General features: G+C 36.2%; 1 protein-coding gene across 1 annotated transcript in view; it reads left to right on the forward strand.

Annotated features, from left to right (window-relative positions):
• ADAM10 (ADAM metallopeptidase domain 10) overlaps positions 1-15,509 on the forward strand; it is a 53,043-nt gene that overhangs the window by 17,582 nt on the left and 19,952 nt on the right. Inside the window, exons 3-4 of the mRNA XM_075431787.1 lie at positions 7,476-7,594; positions 9,505-9,663. Of these exons, the coding sequence (XP_075287902.1) occupies positions 7,476-7,594; positions 9,505-9,663 (278 nt within the window). The remainder of the gene's footprint in view (positions 1-7,475; positions 7,595-9,504; positions 9,664-15,509) is intronic.

The following is a 15,509-nucleotide window of genomic DNA, read 5'->3' on the forward strand; positions in this document are numbered from 1 at the left end:
TGGAATAAAGTTCAATAAATGATTAGTTCTTAAATATTCTACAACCTTTTACAGTGTTTTGCATTGAGCAGAGAAACTTTTATGACAATGAGATAATGCATATTGTGAAATTGTGTGGCTTTGGGTCTTAATCTGCGTTCACTGCACCATTTGTCAAGGCAGATTTGTAAAGCACTGTTTGCTGATTGGCTTTAATTGATTTTCTGTGTAGGTATCTTTTTCATAGTTATTTTGAACAGCTATCAGTCATACATTAGTTGAGCTTTCTGATACAGTCTGGAATGGCAGAAGTGGACCGCAAAATTTTGGAGTTCTTAATGAAGTATGTTTTTTTTATTCTTGGTTCTATAGTAATCTGTAATCCTTTTTACTGCCTTCGTTATTCAGAGCTGTTAAATGTTTGTGTTTAAAGAAGATAGTTGTTGACTGTATTGGAGTAGGTCACAAATATGAAGTAGGTTATCTGCACAGACATGATATTTGATATGCTGAATTTCAAAGGTGACATTCCGAGCAGGCTGCCATGCTGTCTGAGATGGACTGAAGTAACTGAGGTAGTTACTTTTGGATTAAGGAGGACTTTGTATTACCACCTTTTGGTTTTGATTAAACACTAGATGTTCTTTTTATGGCATTTAATTTATATTTAAGAACTTTGGTAGTTGTGCATACAACACAGTACTAAATTACTTTGTCTTCTATGTTCTGTGAGTGTCAGAACATAAAGCAGATTCACTGTTACTGGACTTACCTGAAAATTTATGTTTTTCAATTCCATGTGCACTTAGGCTCCCTCCTAAACAGAATAACTTCTTAAATAGGTTGTTTAAGTAGTCATCAAATACGAGTCACTAGTTGGCTTCTGTGAGACTTAGGTGAATTATTTGCATGAATTTTAGAAAGTTAATTTTTTGCAAGGTTTGCTTACTACAACCTATTTTAACCTGTCCTAAATTATAAAAGAAAAAAATAAAAATCTCTTTAGTTCTTGCTGTAGTCTTTTCAGCTTTATTAAGTGCTCTGTGACCATTCTTCAAACATCCCTTATCTATTGTACCTTTTAAGTTGTGTATATTGACAAATAACTTGCCAGGCAAGAGCTCCATGAATTGCATCTCACTTTCTACATCCATTTTGTCAAAAAAACCAAACCCTATGTTGGTGCTTGTAGGTAAAGCAATTTTATCTTGCAGAGAATGGGGAAGCAGGGACCTGAATTCTTACACATTTTTTTTAATTAATCTAAAAAATATTTTGGAAGCTAGATCTGGGCATTGAATGTCTTGCAGTTTATGGGTTTAAATACAGTGAGCTGGAATATCTGTAGTCCTCAGGGGGGAAAAAGGCATTTAGTGTTTCACTCGGGTTTGTCTAGCAAACGCCTGGTGCAGTGGCATCAGACTGCTGAGACTGCCCAGCTGAGTCACAGGGTTGCCCCTCTATACTGCTAAAATTTGTATTAATGCTTTAGAACTTTGCTCCTTGGCCAACAAACTTTAGTAGACATAGCTATGTCTCAAAAAGCAGTGTTCTTAAAATGGAAAGCAGTAGACTTAAATCAAAGCTATGTGCTTCATATATGCTCATATTATCAGATAGCAGATTGGTCTTCTTTCTCTGTCTTTATTCATCTCACTAAAAAAGCTTCTTTCTAAACCAATTTCTTAGTGTGAATTCATGTGGTAACATTGATGCCTTGTGATTTTATTCTAGTACATCTTCACCCGTTTTCTTTTTTCAGTCTCGTGTTTTTGAATTATGTTAGAACGTGGCACTGCATATAGATATTCAGCCTTATGTAAATACAAATGGGAAGATTATTTTGGATAAATAGGAAAACAAGTGACAGATTCTGCACTTCCTGAGGATGTTTTACTGAAAGAAAAAAACAACCTTGGGTAAAGACTCTTCTGTTCTTGAAATCTGTAAACCATACTCTTCAGGACAGAGATACATGACTGACTTAGAGTATAAATTAGCCAACATGTAGCTACTTGTAATCGTACTTGGCTGGTTTCTGTTATCTGAGCTAGCTTATGCGTTTGCAGCTGTGTGTATCAAGAATAATCAGTGGCGAATTGTTCAGGGTGAAGGCTGCATCCTCAGTTGTGTTCTTCTAGAATAACAAGCTTAGCAAGTCTAACTTCTGAAGGTCAGGAAAGAAATCCCTGAACAATCACAAGTGTCACCCTTGAAGTGTTGATGGAAAACGAAAGAGCCTGCAAAAGTTCTAGCTGGGATTGCTGGGCATTGCAATGCTGTAGAGATTGCTTTGTAGATTAATACTTACCAAAGGATGATACCCTCTGTTTACATCTAGGTGAGTAATGAGGTGAGAAAGAATTATAAACCTGGAGACCCTGTCATGTGCTGTTTCAAAAATATGTTTTCTTTAATGTCAGTAGCAGGACTGTGGGAATTGTCAGTTACATGATGATGCAATATGTTGTCTGGGTTTAGCTGTAAGTGAAAATAGTGTACAAAATAATAATGTCTGTAAGTGTGATGGTTCTGTAGATTTAGCTTGTGAGTAATTTAAACCAGCCATTAAGTTGTTAAGCTGTCTTCTAGTTAATGTAGTTCAGGATTGGAATGAGTCTGACAGTCTATGGGAACCAAATTTAGACTTTGGGATGCCTCATATGGAAGCAGTTAGAAAGAAGGGCTCCAATTATTGTCTCCTTGCATTTATAGACCCCCTTTCATTTTTCAGAGAAGAGTGCCTTTGACTTCTTAAGTGGGAAAAGTAAGAATAAAAGACTTGCACCGCAAGCAGCGTGATAGCTTCTAGATCCTGACTTGTGAGGAGGCTCATGGAGACACAGCTGCAAAGATTTGTTTGGTTCCTACTGAGAAGAAGAGTAGGAACCTAAAATGGATTCTCCTTGTACTGGAGTCACATTCCGTACTGCTGCCAGCCCGTCACCTTCTCTTTCCTTTTCCCAGCCACTTCTTCCAGCTGTGGAGTAATTCCTCTGCCTCCTCTTTCTTTTCCTCCGTCTCCTCTGGTCACTGAGTGATTCTGCCTGCCTAGCCTGCCACTGGTTACAGCAATTTGGCTGAGGAAATGTAGGAAAGGGAAAGCACAAAGTGCCAGTTTGCGTACTGCTGATAATAGCTGTTTCTGCCAGTTTTGGAAAAGTCTGCAGATTTGCTGTTGATGTCCCAATATATCAGACACTATGATGGCAAAATCACTGGCCTTGTAGAAGGTAATTCATACTAAAAACAAATGGAATAATAGATTAAGTATTAACTCTTACATGTACACCTTCATGTTAATTTTAGCAAGTGCTGTTGTTTTGTTTTTTTTTAAAGAACTTGCTCTGTAGTTAGAGCATAGGATTGACGTAACTGAAGACCATGGGAAACTACTGGGTTTTAGCTAAGCATGGTGCTCTCAGCTATTTTTTTTCCTTTAAATGACACAGAGTTGCTGTGTTACATACTTGCAAATCTGACATAGTCTCCCTGAGGTAAGCTGAAGTGAAATAAAAATCTACCTCTTGATAGTCTTTAGGGTACTGACATTAATGAGTAAGATGTAGTTTATTATCAAAGCAGACGTATATAGCAATATAAACAGTTTCACCAAAAATTCTGTCTTCAACCACATGAGCAGCCATACAGTAACCAAGTAATGGCCTGTTACCATATCAGTTTTCAGATATGTGTAAGACGAAAGCAATAACAAATGAGCAAGCTTAAAGCTTTTGTCTTAATTGATTTGATTCTGTTCTAGAGACCTCTACTGCTGGGAAACATCTTATTTTGTAGGGGCTTTGGAAATTTCTTACTGAGAAATTAGGGTGTTGAACTGGAGGGGGGGGGGGCAGCGCGGCTATTGCCTGCCAGCTATCCATTTGTTTGAATCTGTCATTACAACTTGGAGTCTCCCCACCTATAAACTGGCATCTTTTCAGTGCAGTTAATTTTGTTGACACTTGAAAGTAGTACATTAAGATGTCTCTGCTTAGCCATAAAAACGGAATTTACTTTCCCTACTGTAGGTCTCATGTAATACGTGGAGTTTTATGAATACCATTGTTTCAAGTTTGGTGATTTGTTAAAGTTGTTCGTTCCTGGAAGTAGAGATTAATAGATGCTTGTTTCCCACCTCCCCAAGTTGCCTCTCTTTCCCCCTCCCTTTTTTGTTGAGGGAGAACTAAAGGAAGATTTGTCACTTCATTTTTCAGTACTAAAAGGGTGAACAGTCCACACAGATAATCCTGTTCCCATCACACATGTTTAAATGACGAAGAAAAGGCCGGTTTGAAAATAGCACTGAGAAAATCAGGTTGTCTGATAGTTTAACTGAATTAGAAATCAAATGGTCAGAGAATTGTTATGGTGAAACACAGCTGTGCTATTTTCTATTTGAAATAGTTCTCTGATTCTGCAGATAGAGCTAATTTCATTAATAAGTAGCATGGGTTAGAATTTGTAGTGTTAGTTATGTACCAATGTGGAAAGTATGAAGAGGGGGGAAATGAAAGTAAAATAAATAGAGGCTTCTTAATTTTAAAACTAGTAAAACTTTTTATTTGGTACATATAACTCCTAACAGTCCATTTTGAAGTGACTGATAGGGTAATACTAATGGAAGGCTGTCCTGCCCAGAAGCAGGAACCATTCCCAGGTTCAGTAGACTCTGCTGAACTTCCCCTTGCCCCTCCAAAAGCACAGTCCTGTAGTATGGGCCATCTGGGCAACTCAAAAATGACCCTAAAGGGTGAGCAGATGACGGTCAAGTATGGTAGTCTGGGAGTGCGTTGTTGATTGTCGTGCTAATTTGTAAGGACGAGAACGTAGGTGACTTTCAGTTGAGGAAAGGATACCCTGGACGGCTTCACAATTGAGGCCTAGAGCTAGTACATCTATCTATTTGGTGTTATTTTAGGCTAAACTTCGTAAATTACTTGCTTTCATTCTGAGATGAAGTCTTTTTTTTTTTTTTTCCCCCACTCTGCTGACACATATGGGAATTAGTATATGAGAAGTCCTGCATTGTCTTACATAGTGTAGTTCAAAACAATAAAGAAATTGCTGATGCAGTTGAGTGTCAGAGATAATAATCGCTCCTCAATTTTATTTGAAACTTACATGAATACAACCAGAAAAATCTAATTTTAAAGTGACTTTTTTTTTACACTTCTGAGAGAAAGGTGCTATATAGATTGAGTTTTTTTTAGAAAGCCTACATTTTTCACCAGGAAAAAGTAATTTTAGCCATCATAGGTGCTCTTGCTGGGATTAGTAGATGCCAGTTCATCACGGAGACAGAATTACAGACTTCTTATGGTAAGAAGTTCTTCTGTCAAATATTGTGGAAGGGAGGAGAGCTATTCTAAAGTATCCAGGATCTCTCGTCATTTGACTTCGGTTCATATGTGCTTGAAGAGAGTCTGATCCATCCTCAGTGAAGATGGAGAACTGAGTCATAGGGAAAACTCAAACTAAAATGGAGTTCAAATCTCTGTGACACCTTGAGCAGTATATTACAACCGAAGTGAGCGGAACTTATTGAACTACTTGAATGAAGTTCTGCAGATTCTTATCCGTGCTGGTCTTAATTTTTTCAGCATGTTCATTTCTACTGTTTGCACAGAAGAGCCACACAAGATGGCTTAGTCTTTTTTTTTTTTTTTTTCTCCTCCTCTAGGAAAATATATTGCTTAATCTTGTAGCGTTCTGTCCTTCCGGATTGCGTGTTCAGGTTAACTCCTCATCCTCATGAACCTGTATGTTACTGACAGACAGCTTTACACAGCTAGTAAAGAGACTGACTTAAAGAAAAACTCTTATTTTTTTGTCTCTGCGTGATACTATAAATACTGCCTACCTATCATAAAATGTGTCTTTCTATGTGGGGGTGGATAGCTACTAGCTGTTAGCTGGGGTGTGTTCTTTGGTGACTCCAATACTCAAGCGTATCTGTAGTGAGCTGTTTCTTCCTTTTTAACAGGAGAATCTGCCCTCATAAAATACATCTGTACTGAAACTATAATATAAGCACTGGTTAGCGTGGCACTAAGCCCAAGAATGACAGAATTGCTGGAATTTAATCTTCCCCACCTACCAGTCACATCTCACATAACCTTGTAGTAGATACCTATAACATCACTGGAGGAGAATACTTGCTTTGAAGCTTTATTAACACTGTGGCAACGATAATAAGTAGAGGTAGTTTGATTGTGAAGTACTCTTTGCTTTACAGAATAGTCAACATGAGTCACTAGAGCCCTTACCAGATTTAAAGTAGGCATGGCTTTTTTTCTTTGATCTTGAATTTTGCATCTTAACGTACAGTTGTTTCAAAATACTTGTAACTGTGTCGTCTTATTTAATGTGCCAGTGGAGACTGAGGACATATAGTTAGATATAATTGACGTTAGGCAGTGGTGCTTTGTTATTTTTCTGTTAGCACAAACAGAAACTAGCTTTCACTATAGAAAGTCAGCTCTGTCGTTAGTGTACTGTGTGTACTGAAAGACTGGCCATGTTTTTTTTTAGGTGAGGAATCTGACACAGATGTAGTCAACTTATCAGAGTTACTTTTTGTGTCACAAATTGGCAACATAACTATAATATTCCTTCAATTTCGTGATTGTGCAGAAAGAGAAAAATATAGGAAGCAAATCGAGTAAAATTGGAATGACTGAAGTTTCAACAACTTCACTGATCTGTATTTGCACAATGTGTTTATACAAAATTTAAAAGAATACCAAAAGAAATTCTGAAGCAAGCTAATGGTTGTCACAGGTATGAATTCATGTAATGTCAGCCATTTTAAAACACTTCAGTTGTAGTGCTTGACTGAATTGAACCAACTTTTTTTTTTATACAAAGAAAATCCAGTGTTTCATATAAAGAACAGCAGTAGGATTTGCATCAAAGAATGTAGTGTTGTAATTTGAACAAGATCATTCAATGAGTAGTAGTTTATATAGTTGTGCATGTGGCTCTTACCAGCTTAATTATTTTTTATTAAATGTTGTTGCCTGTCTTCTTTTTTGAGTTTCAGTTAAAACAGTAATTAGCTCACCTACATTTCATTTACACTACTTAAATGTTGGCAATGAAAGTAAAATAAGCTGACAGTTGTTCTTATCTCTTCTGCTTCACAGTGCTGTGAAGTAACATAGTTTTTTTTTCCCTTAAGCTACATTTGTGTCTTCTGGAGGAATAGGAGCAAGTGTATACATACTCAATCAGCATTTTAGATTCACGCACTGTAGTCTAATTCTGTTTTCTGGCTTAAATCTTGTGAATGTAACTACTTGTCTCAAAACCGTCTAAATAATCTTAATTAAGAAAATCTTTCTAGATTATGGTCTAATTCATGTACAGTATAAACATTTTCTATAGATAAATTTTACAGGCTCTGCAAATTGTTTACACAAAAACGTACTTTGCTTAATGCTCTTGTAACTGAAGCTCAAAGCCAATTTACTATCTTGTTTTGTTCACTTTAGACACTTCAACCTTCGAATGAAGAGAGATACATCTCTTTTTAGTGATGACTTTAAAGTAGAAATATCAAACCAAGTAATTGATTATGATACCTCCCATATTTACACTGGACACATTTATGGTAAGTACAACACTTTAAAATAGGTGAAAGTGCAGTCATTTTAAATGAGAGTTTTTTAATAGTACATGCAGAAAATGAATATCTGATTAGCTTGTCTTTAATAATTAAACTTTACTAATGTATCTAAATGCATTTAAACTCCATCTGCTTTCATTCTCATGTCACACTGAAGAAGTGAGTATTTTACTTAATTTTCATATCTGTAGAACTTTAAGTTCAACTCTGTTTATGAACATACTCTTCATAGTCTGAAGCATAAAAAAAAAAAAAAGAAAAAGCTGTCTGCATTAAAAAAAAAAATCAGGTACTGTTCTTAGCTTAAAGGAATTTAAGGCATTAAATATACCGGATTTCAGTAAATATAAAAGACAAAATTGATTAAAAAGGGGACTTTAAAGCAGATGAGAAGGATGAAGACTCTCTATTCCTCTTTATACAGGCTGTTTGGTTCTGAAAGGAATCTGACTGCATCCTGAAGATCTCTATTAGTCACTTCAAGACTGTACGATATTACCGTTTTAAACTGTGAAAAGAAGTATACATGCTTAGCATCTAGGTAGACCAATTTACCAGTGGGCTTAAGTAGGTCAGAGGACTTTTAAGGTGTGAGGGGTCTTTTGTTGCCTTTTTTTTATTATTTTGTGAAATCATTTCAGGAAAGCTTTTGGTTATTTCCGTATTGCTGAGGGATGAGATTAAAGGATCCACATGAAACTACTCACTGGGCTTGCTCTACATTTTCTTTTAATCCTGTTTATTGTATTTCTCAGTTCAACCCAACTTTATACTTGTCGTGAAGATCAAGAGTAAAGTTAGAGTTGAGTAAACAAACTGTTTGCTTTTGATTCTTGATTTCCATTCATATCAAGAGTCCTCCTTCTAAGTACTCTGAAATTTTCAAAGATACATATGCAGGATGTTAATGCACATTCTAATAGAATATAGTCTGAAGTAAATCTGGGATCGCTTATGAATGTCTTAAAATTAGCGCTCTGCAAAGCCTATTCCTACTTTTTAGTGATCTCTCTAAAGAATTGTACAGCGTATCTTTAAGATACTTTTTCCAAATTTCAGTACTGTGTGTGAACTTTATAACATTCTTGATAATTGTTAATTAGAAATTAGTAATGATGAGTAATGATGAGTGCAGTTCTGAGAATTTGATAGTGTGATTCTGAACCCTCCTCAGGGAAGGAGTAGCTAACCATTTTTTTTAGTAATCTTTCATCCTTTTTATGGAAAAGGCTTGGAGGGGATGCTTCATGTTGTAGCTGTTAATGATCAAACTTTGACAGTTTTACTTTTCCAAATTATGACTGTTTCACATGCAAATTCACTCCATCCCACATTTAAACCTAGCTACAGTTTTAAGAGACTTCTGCTTGAAGAGAAGAATGGGTGTATTGAATATAGGGAAATCTTTGTTTGAAAGGTTTCAAAGTTCAGTATACACTCTGATGTTTTTTCTTTTTTTTTAAAAATTGTATGAAAAGATATATAAGTACAGGACTTGGATAGAGTATTGCATGCTGTTTATGTGACAGCTTTAAAATACGGACTTGAATTCTTCATTATGTGCTCTTTAAACATGTCATTTATGCACCAGATTAGGAAGCTATTGAACTTAGTAACTGTGATTTTGGAATAACCGTATGTCTTCCTGTTGAATAATCTTAGTCTTGAAAATTCAGATGCAAACTGTCTGCAAGAATGTCTTACTGATGTTACTCAGAAACTTATTACTGTTTAATTCATATAGCTGTTCAGAACTGGTGCACAATCAGGATAATTATGCAATGGTTTAGCATTGTCTGCTTAATACCTTGATTAGAGTGTATGCTTGAAGTTTGTACAGGAATGAAGACTTTTAGAAAGGCATGAAAAAACTAATGCACTTTTTCCCTTAACAGGTGAGCAGGGAAGTCTTAGCCATGGGTCTGTTATTGATGGAAAATTTGAAGGATTCATCCAAACTCACAGTGGGACCTTTTACATTGAGCCAACAGAGAGATATATTAAGGACAAAACTCTACCGTTCCACTCTGTTATTTATCATGAAGATGATATCAGTGAGTACTTTCATTTTGTGCTACAGATGAAATAATTCTTTTTTATTAAGTGTCAAAAACTGTAAGCCATTTGTAAGCATCAAATGAGACCTTGGCTTGCATATGACAATGTGAATCATGCTGTCCTTAGGTCATTCGTATACAGTTATGGTGTGAAAGAGATTTATGACAAACCAAAGTGAATCTTCCTTATTCTGCCATTTTAATAAATCCTTACCAGTCAGATTTAACTCTATAAGCAGTGTATTTTCTACTTGATGGATACATGTTTCTTTTGAAAAATGCATTCTTAAAATGCTCCATACTGATTGTTCTTCCCTGTGATCTGCAAAATAAAGGAGCGTTAAAGTTCAGGTGTTTACCTACATTTAGTGAAGGTGGTACTTGTGGGAAATAAAACCTTCCCCTGAATGTGTAGGTTACAGATGCCTTCAGAGAGCTGCTGAGAAGGTGTGGTGGCACCCAGTATATCCTGTTTTACACAGTAACTGATGGAAGTGTACAGGGAATACTCTCCAAATTAAGTAGTATGGCCACGGAAGTGTAGCTTTAGTTGTAAATGCCCAGAAGGGTGAGAAAGTACCATGGAATACTTTTATGTCTTCAGAACTGATGCGTCAGAGTTTTCTTCTGCACTCTACCTGCCTTTTTTATGTATGATCAGTCTTCAGCTGTAAAAAAAAAAAAGTCAGTTTTATTTGATGCTGAAGTAACTTTGTGGTGAACCGCAAAAATACTGCAATAACGTTGTGAATCCAAGTTTCAGTCCTTCAAAGTAGATGTTGGCAGAGAGTCACTTTCAGCTTACCTTTTGGTTAATGAAGCTAACAAGTTGTGTGTACTAAGCTAACTTTATGCAGGACTTCAATCTTGCTTAAAAATCAATTTAAACTGTAACTTCATTTAAAAATTTGTCCCATCAGGCCATTATGCAAATCCTAGAAGACTTGAGTTTGAAATCTTGTTTGGAATTGGATGAAGAGTCTTGGGTTAGATCACTAGAAATTACTGTGTTTTACATTCAGTGGCAACATGCGTGCTGTCTTTGAGTGTGTTAAAATTGCTGTGAGCTAGCAGATAAGTTTGTCCTTCCTGTTACCCCATTCTGTAAATATGATTATTAACCCAAAAACAAATAGAAGTTGCATAATTTTAAAGAGCTTCTGAATGAATGCAGCTATTGAATTTTATGTACATTGTGAACTACTCTTGTTTTCTGACTGACTAAATTAGTGTCTTCCTGGTGCTTAGAAGACCCATATGTAAGAATAAAGTAACTGGATAGGATAGCGTTTTATATACTGCTTTTGATTCTCAAAGAGGACTTGCAGCACGTGTTTAGTTTTGAGCTCTACAGAGCATTGCAGGTGAAAGTCTGTGAAGGCAGTTTGCCTTGCTAGCTGCTGTTGGAGTATTACAGGGTTTGCTGCTGTAACGGAAGAGTAGTGGGGGAAAGTAACAAAAAAAATTACAAAAGCCTCATGTGAAACCATAAAATATGTCTTTATAACAACATTTCTGTGAATAATTTGCACATACTTTTAAGTTCTTTGCTCAGCTAGACCTATAAAACATACCAGTTCAATTCACCGCTTGATAGTGGGATTACTGTATTACTGCTTATGTAGCACTTTCTGTAAATAAGTTGCTGTCTGCTTTACAAAGGGTTTTACTAACCCTGTTGTAGAAGAGAGAGGGAGGGAGGAAGTACAGCGACATAAGGCAGTAAAGTGACTCGCCCAGTTTCCAAGGGCTGAGACAAGAAGGAAGGTTGTCTCGTGTCCCAGTTCCTTATGCTGTAAATAGTGGTGACTAAAAATACTCTTCACTCTTATCAACGACTGACAGAAATAGAAGTGTATCTTGAAGAAGCAGATAGTCTGATTTTTATGAAGATTAGTATTGCTGTTTTGTAGAAGTGATCTCTGTTGGAGGAGTAAATAGATCACTTGAGAGCTGGAAAAAGCTAGTGATGAAATTGGTTCATATTAATATCTTAAGGTGAGTGGGAGCAGGATATGTATTTTATTTTTTTACTTGCTGAGATGATGGTATGTTGGCTTGTGCTGTTTTTCCTCTTGAATCTAGTGGATCAAAACCATGAGTTAGAAACAAAATCAGATTCTGAGAGGGGATTGTCTAAATCTATTCCAAGAGGCAGTACAATATGGCTTCCAAATTGCTGAGTGGGTGAACGTTGCTGATTGCTCAGCATGGTTGAAAACAGCCCATCCAGGAGTGAAGATGAAGCAGCACTATTTGAAAATGTGCCACTCCTGTTGGTTGCTTTCAGTGCAGAGTCTGATGTGCGTGCATTTTGATGTGTAGTGTTAACTTTTTTTTCTTGGTATCCTAGATGCCTCTAGGATTTCTCGGGTCTGAAATATCTGAAGTATGCAACTGCTTCTGTCACTTTCTGAATAGTGCTTTTGAGGCTAAAATTTCTTTTGCCTTTCATGAGAGCTATTTTTGCATTGAACTGCAGCTCCAAAAAAACCCCAAAAACTAAAAAAAGCTGAGCTTTACAGTGGCTTTAAAAATAAAAACAAGCATGCAGATTTGTTGTTATTGCTCTAATCTAAAGCTAACTCTTGTGAAATGGAATCGAACAGCTTGTATCTTACACAGGATAAGAACAACAAAAATGTTCACGTGTCTGACTCAGGAGAGACAGGGAGAAGAAGTCATCCTTGCTTTAATTTGGGATATTTTGTGGTCACCCATGTTTCAGCCTTTTGAAACAATATGCTTTTTGGTGCTTTTCAGAAATCACAATGCAACATATGATTAGCATCTCAATGAGTTCTTACTCGGTATTTAGACAAAAGATTTTTTAATAAATGGGGATTGAATTGTCAATTGTCAACTTTATAAGGCAGCTTTTGTCTGTTACAGTGGATGTGGTGACCAGTGGAAGGCAGCCTTCTATTCATGACTCAAAACACAAGTTAAATGATTTTTGTTTCTAAACTACTCTTGATGAAACTGTTTTAGTGCTGAGAAGATGCAAATTGTTATTTTCATTAAAATATTTTGGAAACTTTTCTTTAAGGATTAGGATTTCATTGGAACTATATTTACTTTATTTAAATCATATATGCTTCAAATGTACCCTTGAGTTCATACTGTAAAATACAAAGTCAGTATTTCTCAGGTCAAAAGTAGACAGGAAAATCCTGTTCAGACCTTCAGGAAAATGATTGTGGCCATTTAAATTTATGGCCTTGGAAGAACTATGCAACTGAGAACAGAAAGTATTTTGTAATTTTGCAAAACCCTGTCTGCTGAATGAACTGACTGTTGCAAACTATGTATTATTAGTGAGAACTTGGTTTCTTTTTTTCATATTGTGGTTGTCAATTTAATAATGAGGGTTTACTTGGCAGTTGTCATGGGAGCAGTGTGACAGACTGCTTAGAATGAAATCTGCAAGAAGAATTTTTTTGTATCTGCTTAAATTTGAATTTTACTCTGACGCTATTGCTTTTGCTAGTATTGGGCAAATCTCTATGGCTAGTGAAGAACTGAATTTTCATGATTTTTAATAGAAGTTTCATGTCATATTCTTGTCCCGGATACCTAAATCCAGTATCCGTTAGGTAGTTAACATAAATGCTTAACAGATCACACTATTTACTGACAAGTAGAAGAAAAAAACCCAGGTGATCAGGAATTTCTTTGTGGTAGATAGTGCCTTCTAAAAAAAGGATAAAACCTCTTATTTTGAGCATCTGTAGTGTTATATGCCAGTATTAATGATCTGTCATCTAGTTTGAATAAAATATCCTTGTCAGAAAGTATGAAGTGACAAGTTTTTTTGTTGTTTGTTTAGGTTTATTATTATTACTATTACTACTATTATTGTTTACTTTTTTTAACGTTCTGTCCGAATGTACGAAAATGGAAAGTGGAAAAAAGGAAACTGCACAATATAGGAAAAGAAAAATATAGTATTTGCTTTGCCTGAGGATTTTCTCTAGCTAGAGAATTGATCCTGTAATTAAACTCTACTTTTATAGATCTGATGGAAAGTAGACTTCTAGTTTTTCCTCAGCTGCATTCACTGTAAGCAATCATTTTGTGGTAAAGGCATGTGCTTTCTCTTGATTAATTCACAGGGCTGCGGTAGGGATAGGCTAAGAACCTCTTGATCCCAGAGAGCTAGCAGAAGGCTGTACCTCTCAGAGCATTTAAAAGCATCACAAGAGCATGGAGCAGACTTCTGTGGTGTGGGTCAAAACTGTCCAAGTAATCTGACACCAAGTAGTTCCTGCTGAACTCCAGAAATGGAACTGCTGCAGGGGATGGTGGAAATAGGAAGCATCAAGAGATGAAGAGGGAACGCTGCCTTCATGGTTTGAGGGTAATGCAGCAAAGGAAGCTTTGTCTGCAGCTTTCTCTGAAAGCTAGACATGGTTCCAAAGTGAACTATCCTATATTACCTGCCTCCTGTGTTTAGCAGGAGGGTGGATTAAAATCTACCCATGGGGGATTTGTCTTTTCCAACATACGCAAAACCTTGGCAATTGCCGTTGAAGACTGTTTTGTGTTCAATTCTTTATAATTTTAACTGTCATGCTTTTAAAATGTTTCTTACTAGATTATTACTTTTGAAGTGAGAAAGATTTGTTTGAATTGCAGGCAGTCAGTATTAAAAATGTATTAAGGGGTTTCCTAACCTCTTTGGGAAACATGATACAGAGGAAAGACTGCTTATTTTGTGTAATGCACTGAGAATGTTTATTTCCAGTACTGTTTTGTCAATTGTCACAATGCCACAGAGTATGAATAGAAGTGTGGTGATAGCGGAAAATGGCATTTTGTGCTGGTGCAAAATATGCTGTACAGTCATGTTTCCAGTTAATTTCTGTGGACTCCTGCACTTACCACCTGCATGAGTTGCTTTAAAGGTATGATGGTGTTATGTAGAAGAAGCATGCTAATGGTGAGACAGTATTGTCCATTACTCCCGCCCTTGTGCAATGTGCTTTTGTCGCAGAGATAAGTCGTTGGCGATGTGAAATCAGGTAGAGGGTAATGAGAATTTCAGTTAAATTCAATACACAAGAATTTTTTTTTTTTAGTACTGTATTGGGAGGAAAACAAGATGGTGGCAATGGAGAAGGTAAGGATCGTATCTATAATCCTTCGCTCTTATCTCCAATCTAGTGATAGTAAACAGGATCCCAAAAAGTACAGATGACCTCAGCAGCAAGTGAGCGGTGCTTTTTATTTAATAGAAATAATAATAAAAGCCAGTGTTCCACTACATTGCCTATCAAATTTGATGAGGTGGCTTACAGCAAAAGCAACTCTTTGTTTCCACTTTTCCTCTCTCTTCATTCTTCTGGCACTGTGCTAGGGGTAACCAACTGGGAGGAAAGTGATGAGACAGCAGTTCAAAAATGGTATTTGTGTGGTGCTAGAAATTGAAATGTGGGAAACTAATATGCAGAAAATCATTAAATAAACTTACAAGGTTCTAATAACAGTAGTTCATGAACATTTCTGTAAAACAGCGAAAGGAAAATACCGGTTCCTTCAGAAGTCTAGAATTTTTTCAAAAACCTAAGTACTGCACATCCACTGTAGTTACCTCAAAAGGTTTTTTTCTTTGTAATGTAAAGAAACAACCTTATTAGAATCCAAACAAATTACCTCACACACAATATCAAAATTTTGCTAATAATCTTATTGCAAACACTGGTCAAATCAGAGTAGGCATGAAGTTGACCAAAGGGAAAGTGATTTTGTATGTTGCAGCAGATTCTCTAAAATTGAGACTGGAAATACATTTTGAAATACAATACTGTACATGAATACCTTTATAGTAGATAAAATTAATT

The sequence above is a fragment of the Opisthocomus hoazin genome, chromosome 10, assembly GCF_030867145.1.
Source record: "Opisthocomus hoazin isolate bOpiHoa1 chromosome 10, bOpiHoa1.hap1, whole genome shotgun sequence".
NCBI classification, from domain to species: Eukaryota; Metazoa; Chordata; class Aves; order Opisthocomiformes; family Opisthocomidae; genus Opisthocomus; species Opisthocomus hoazin.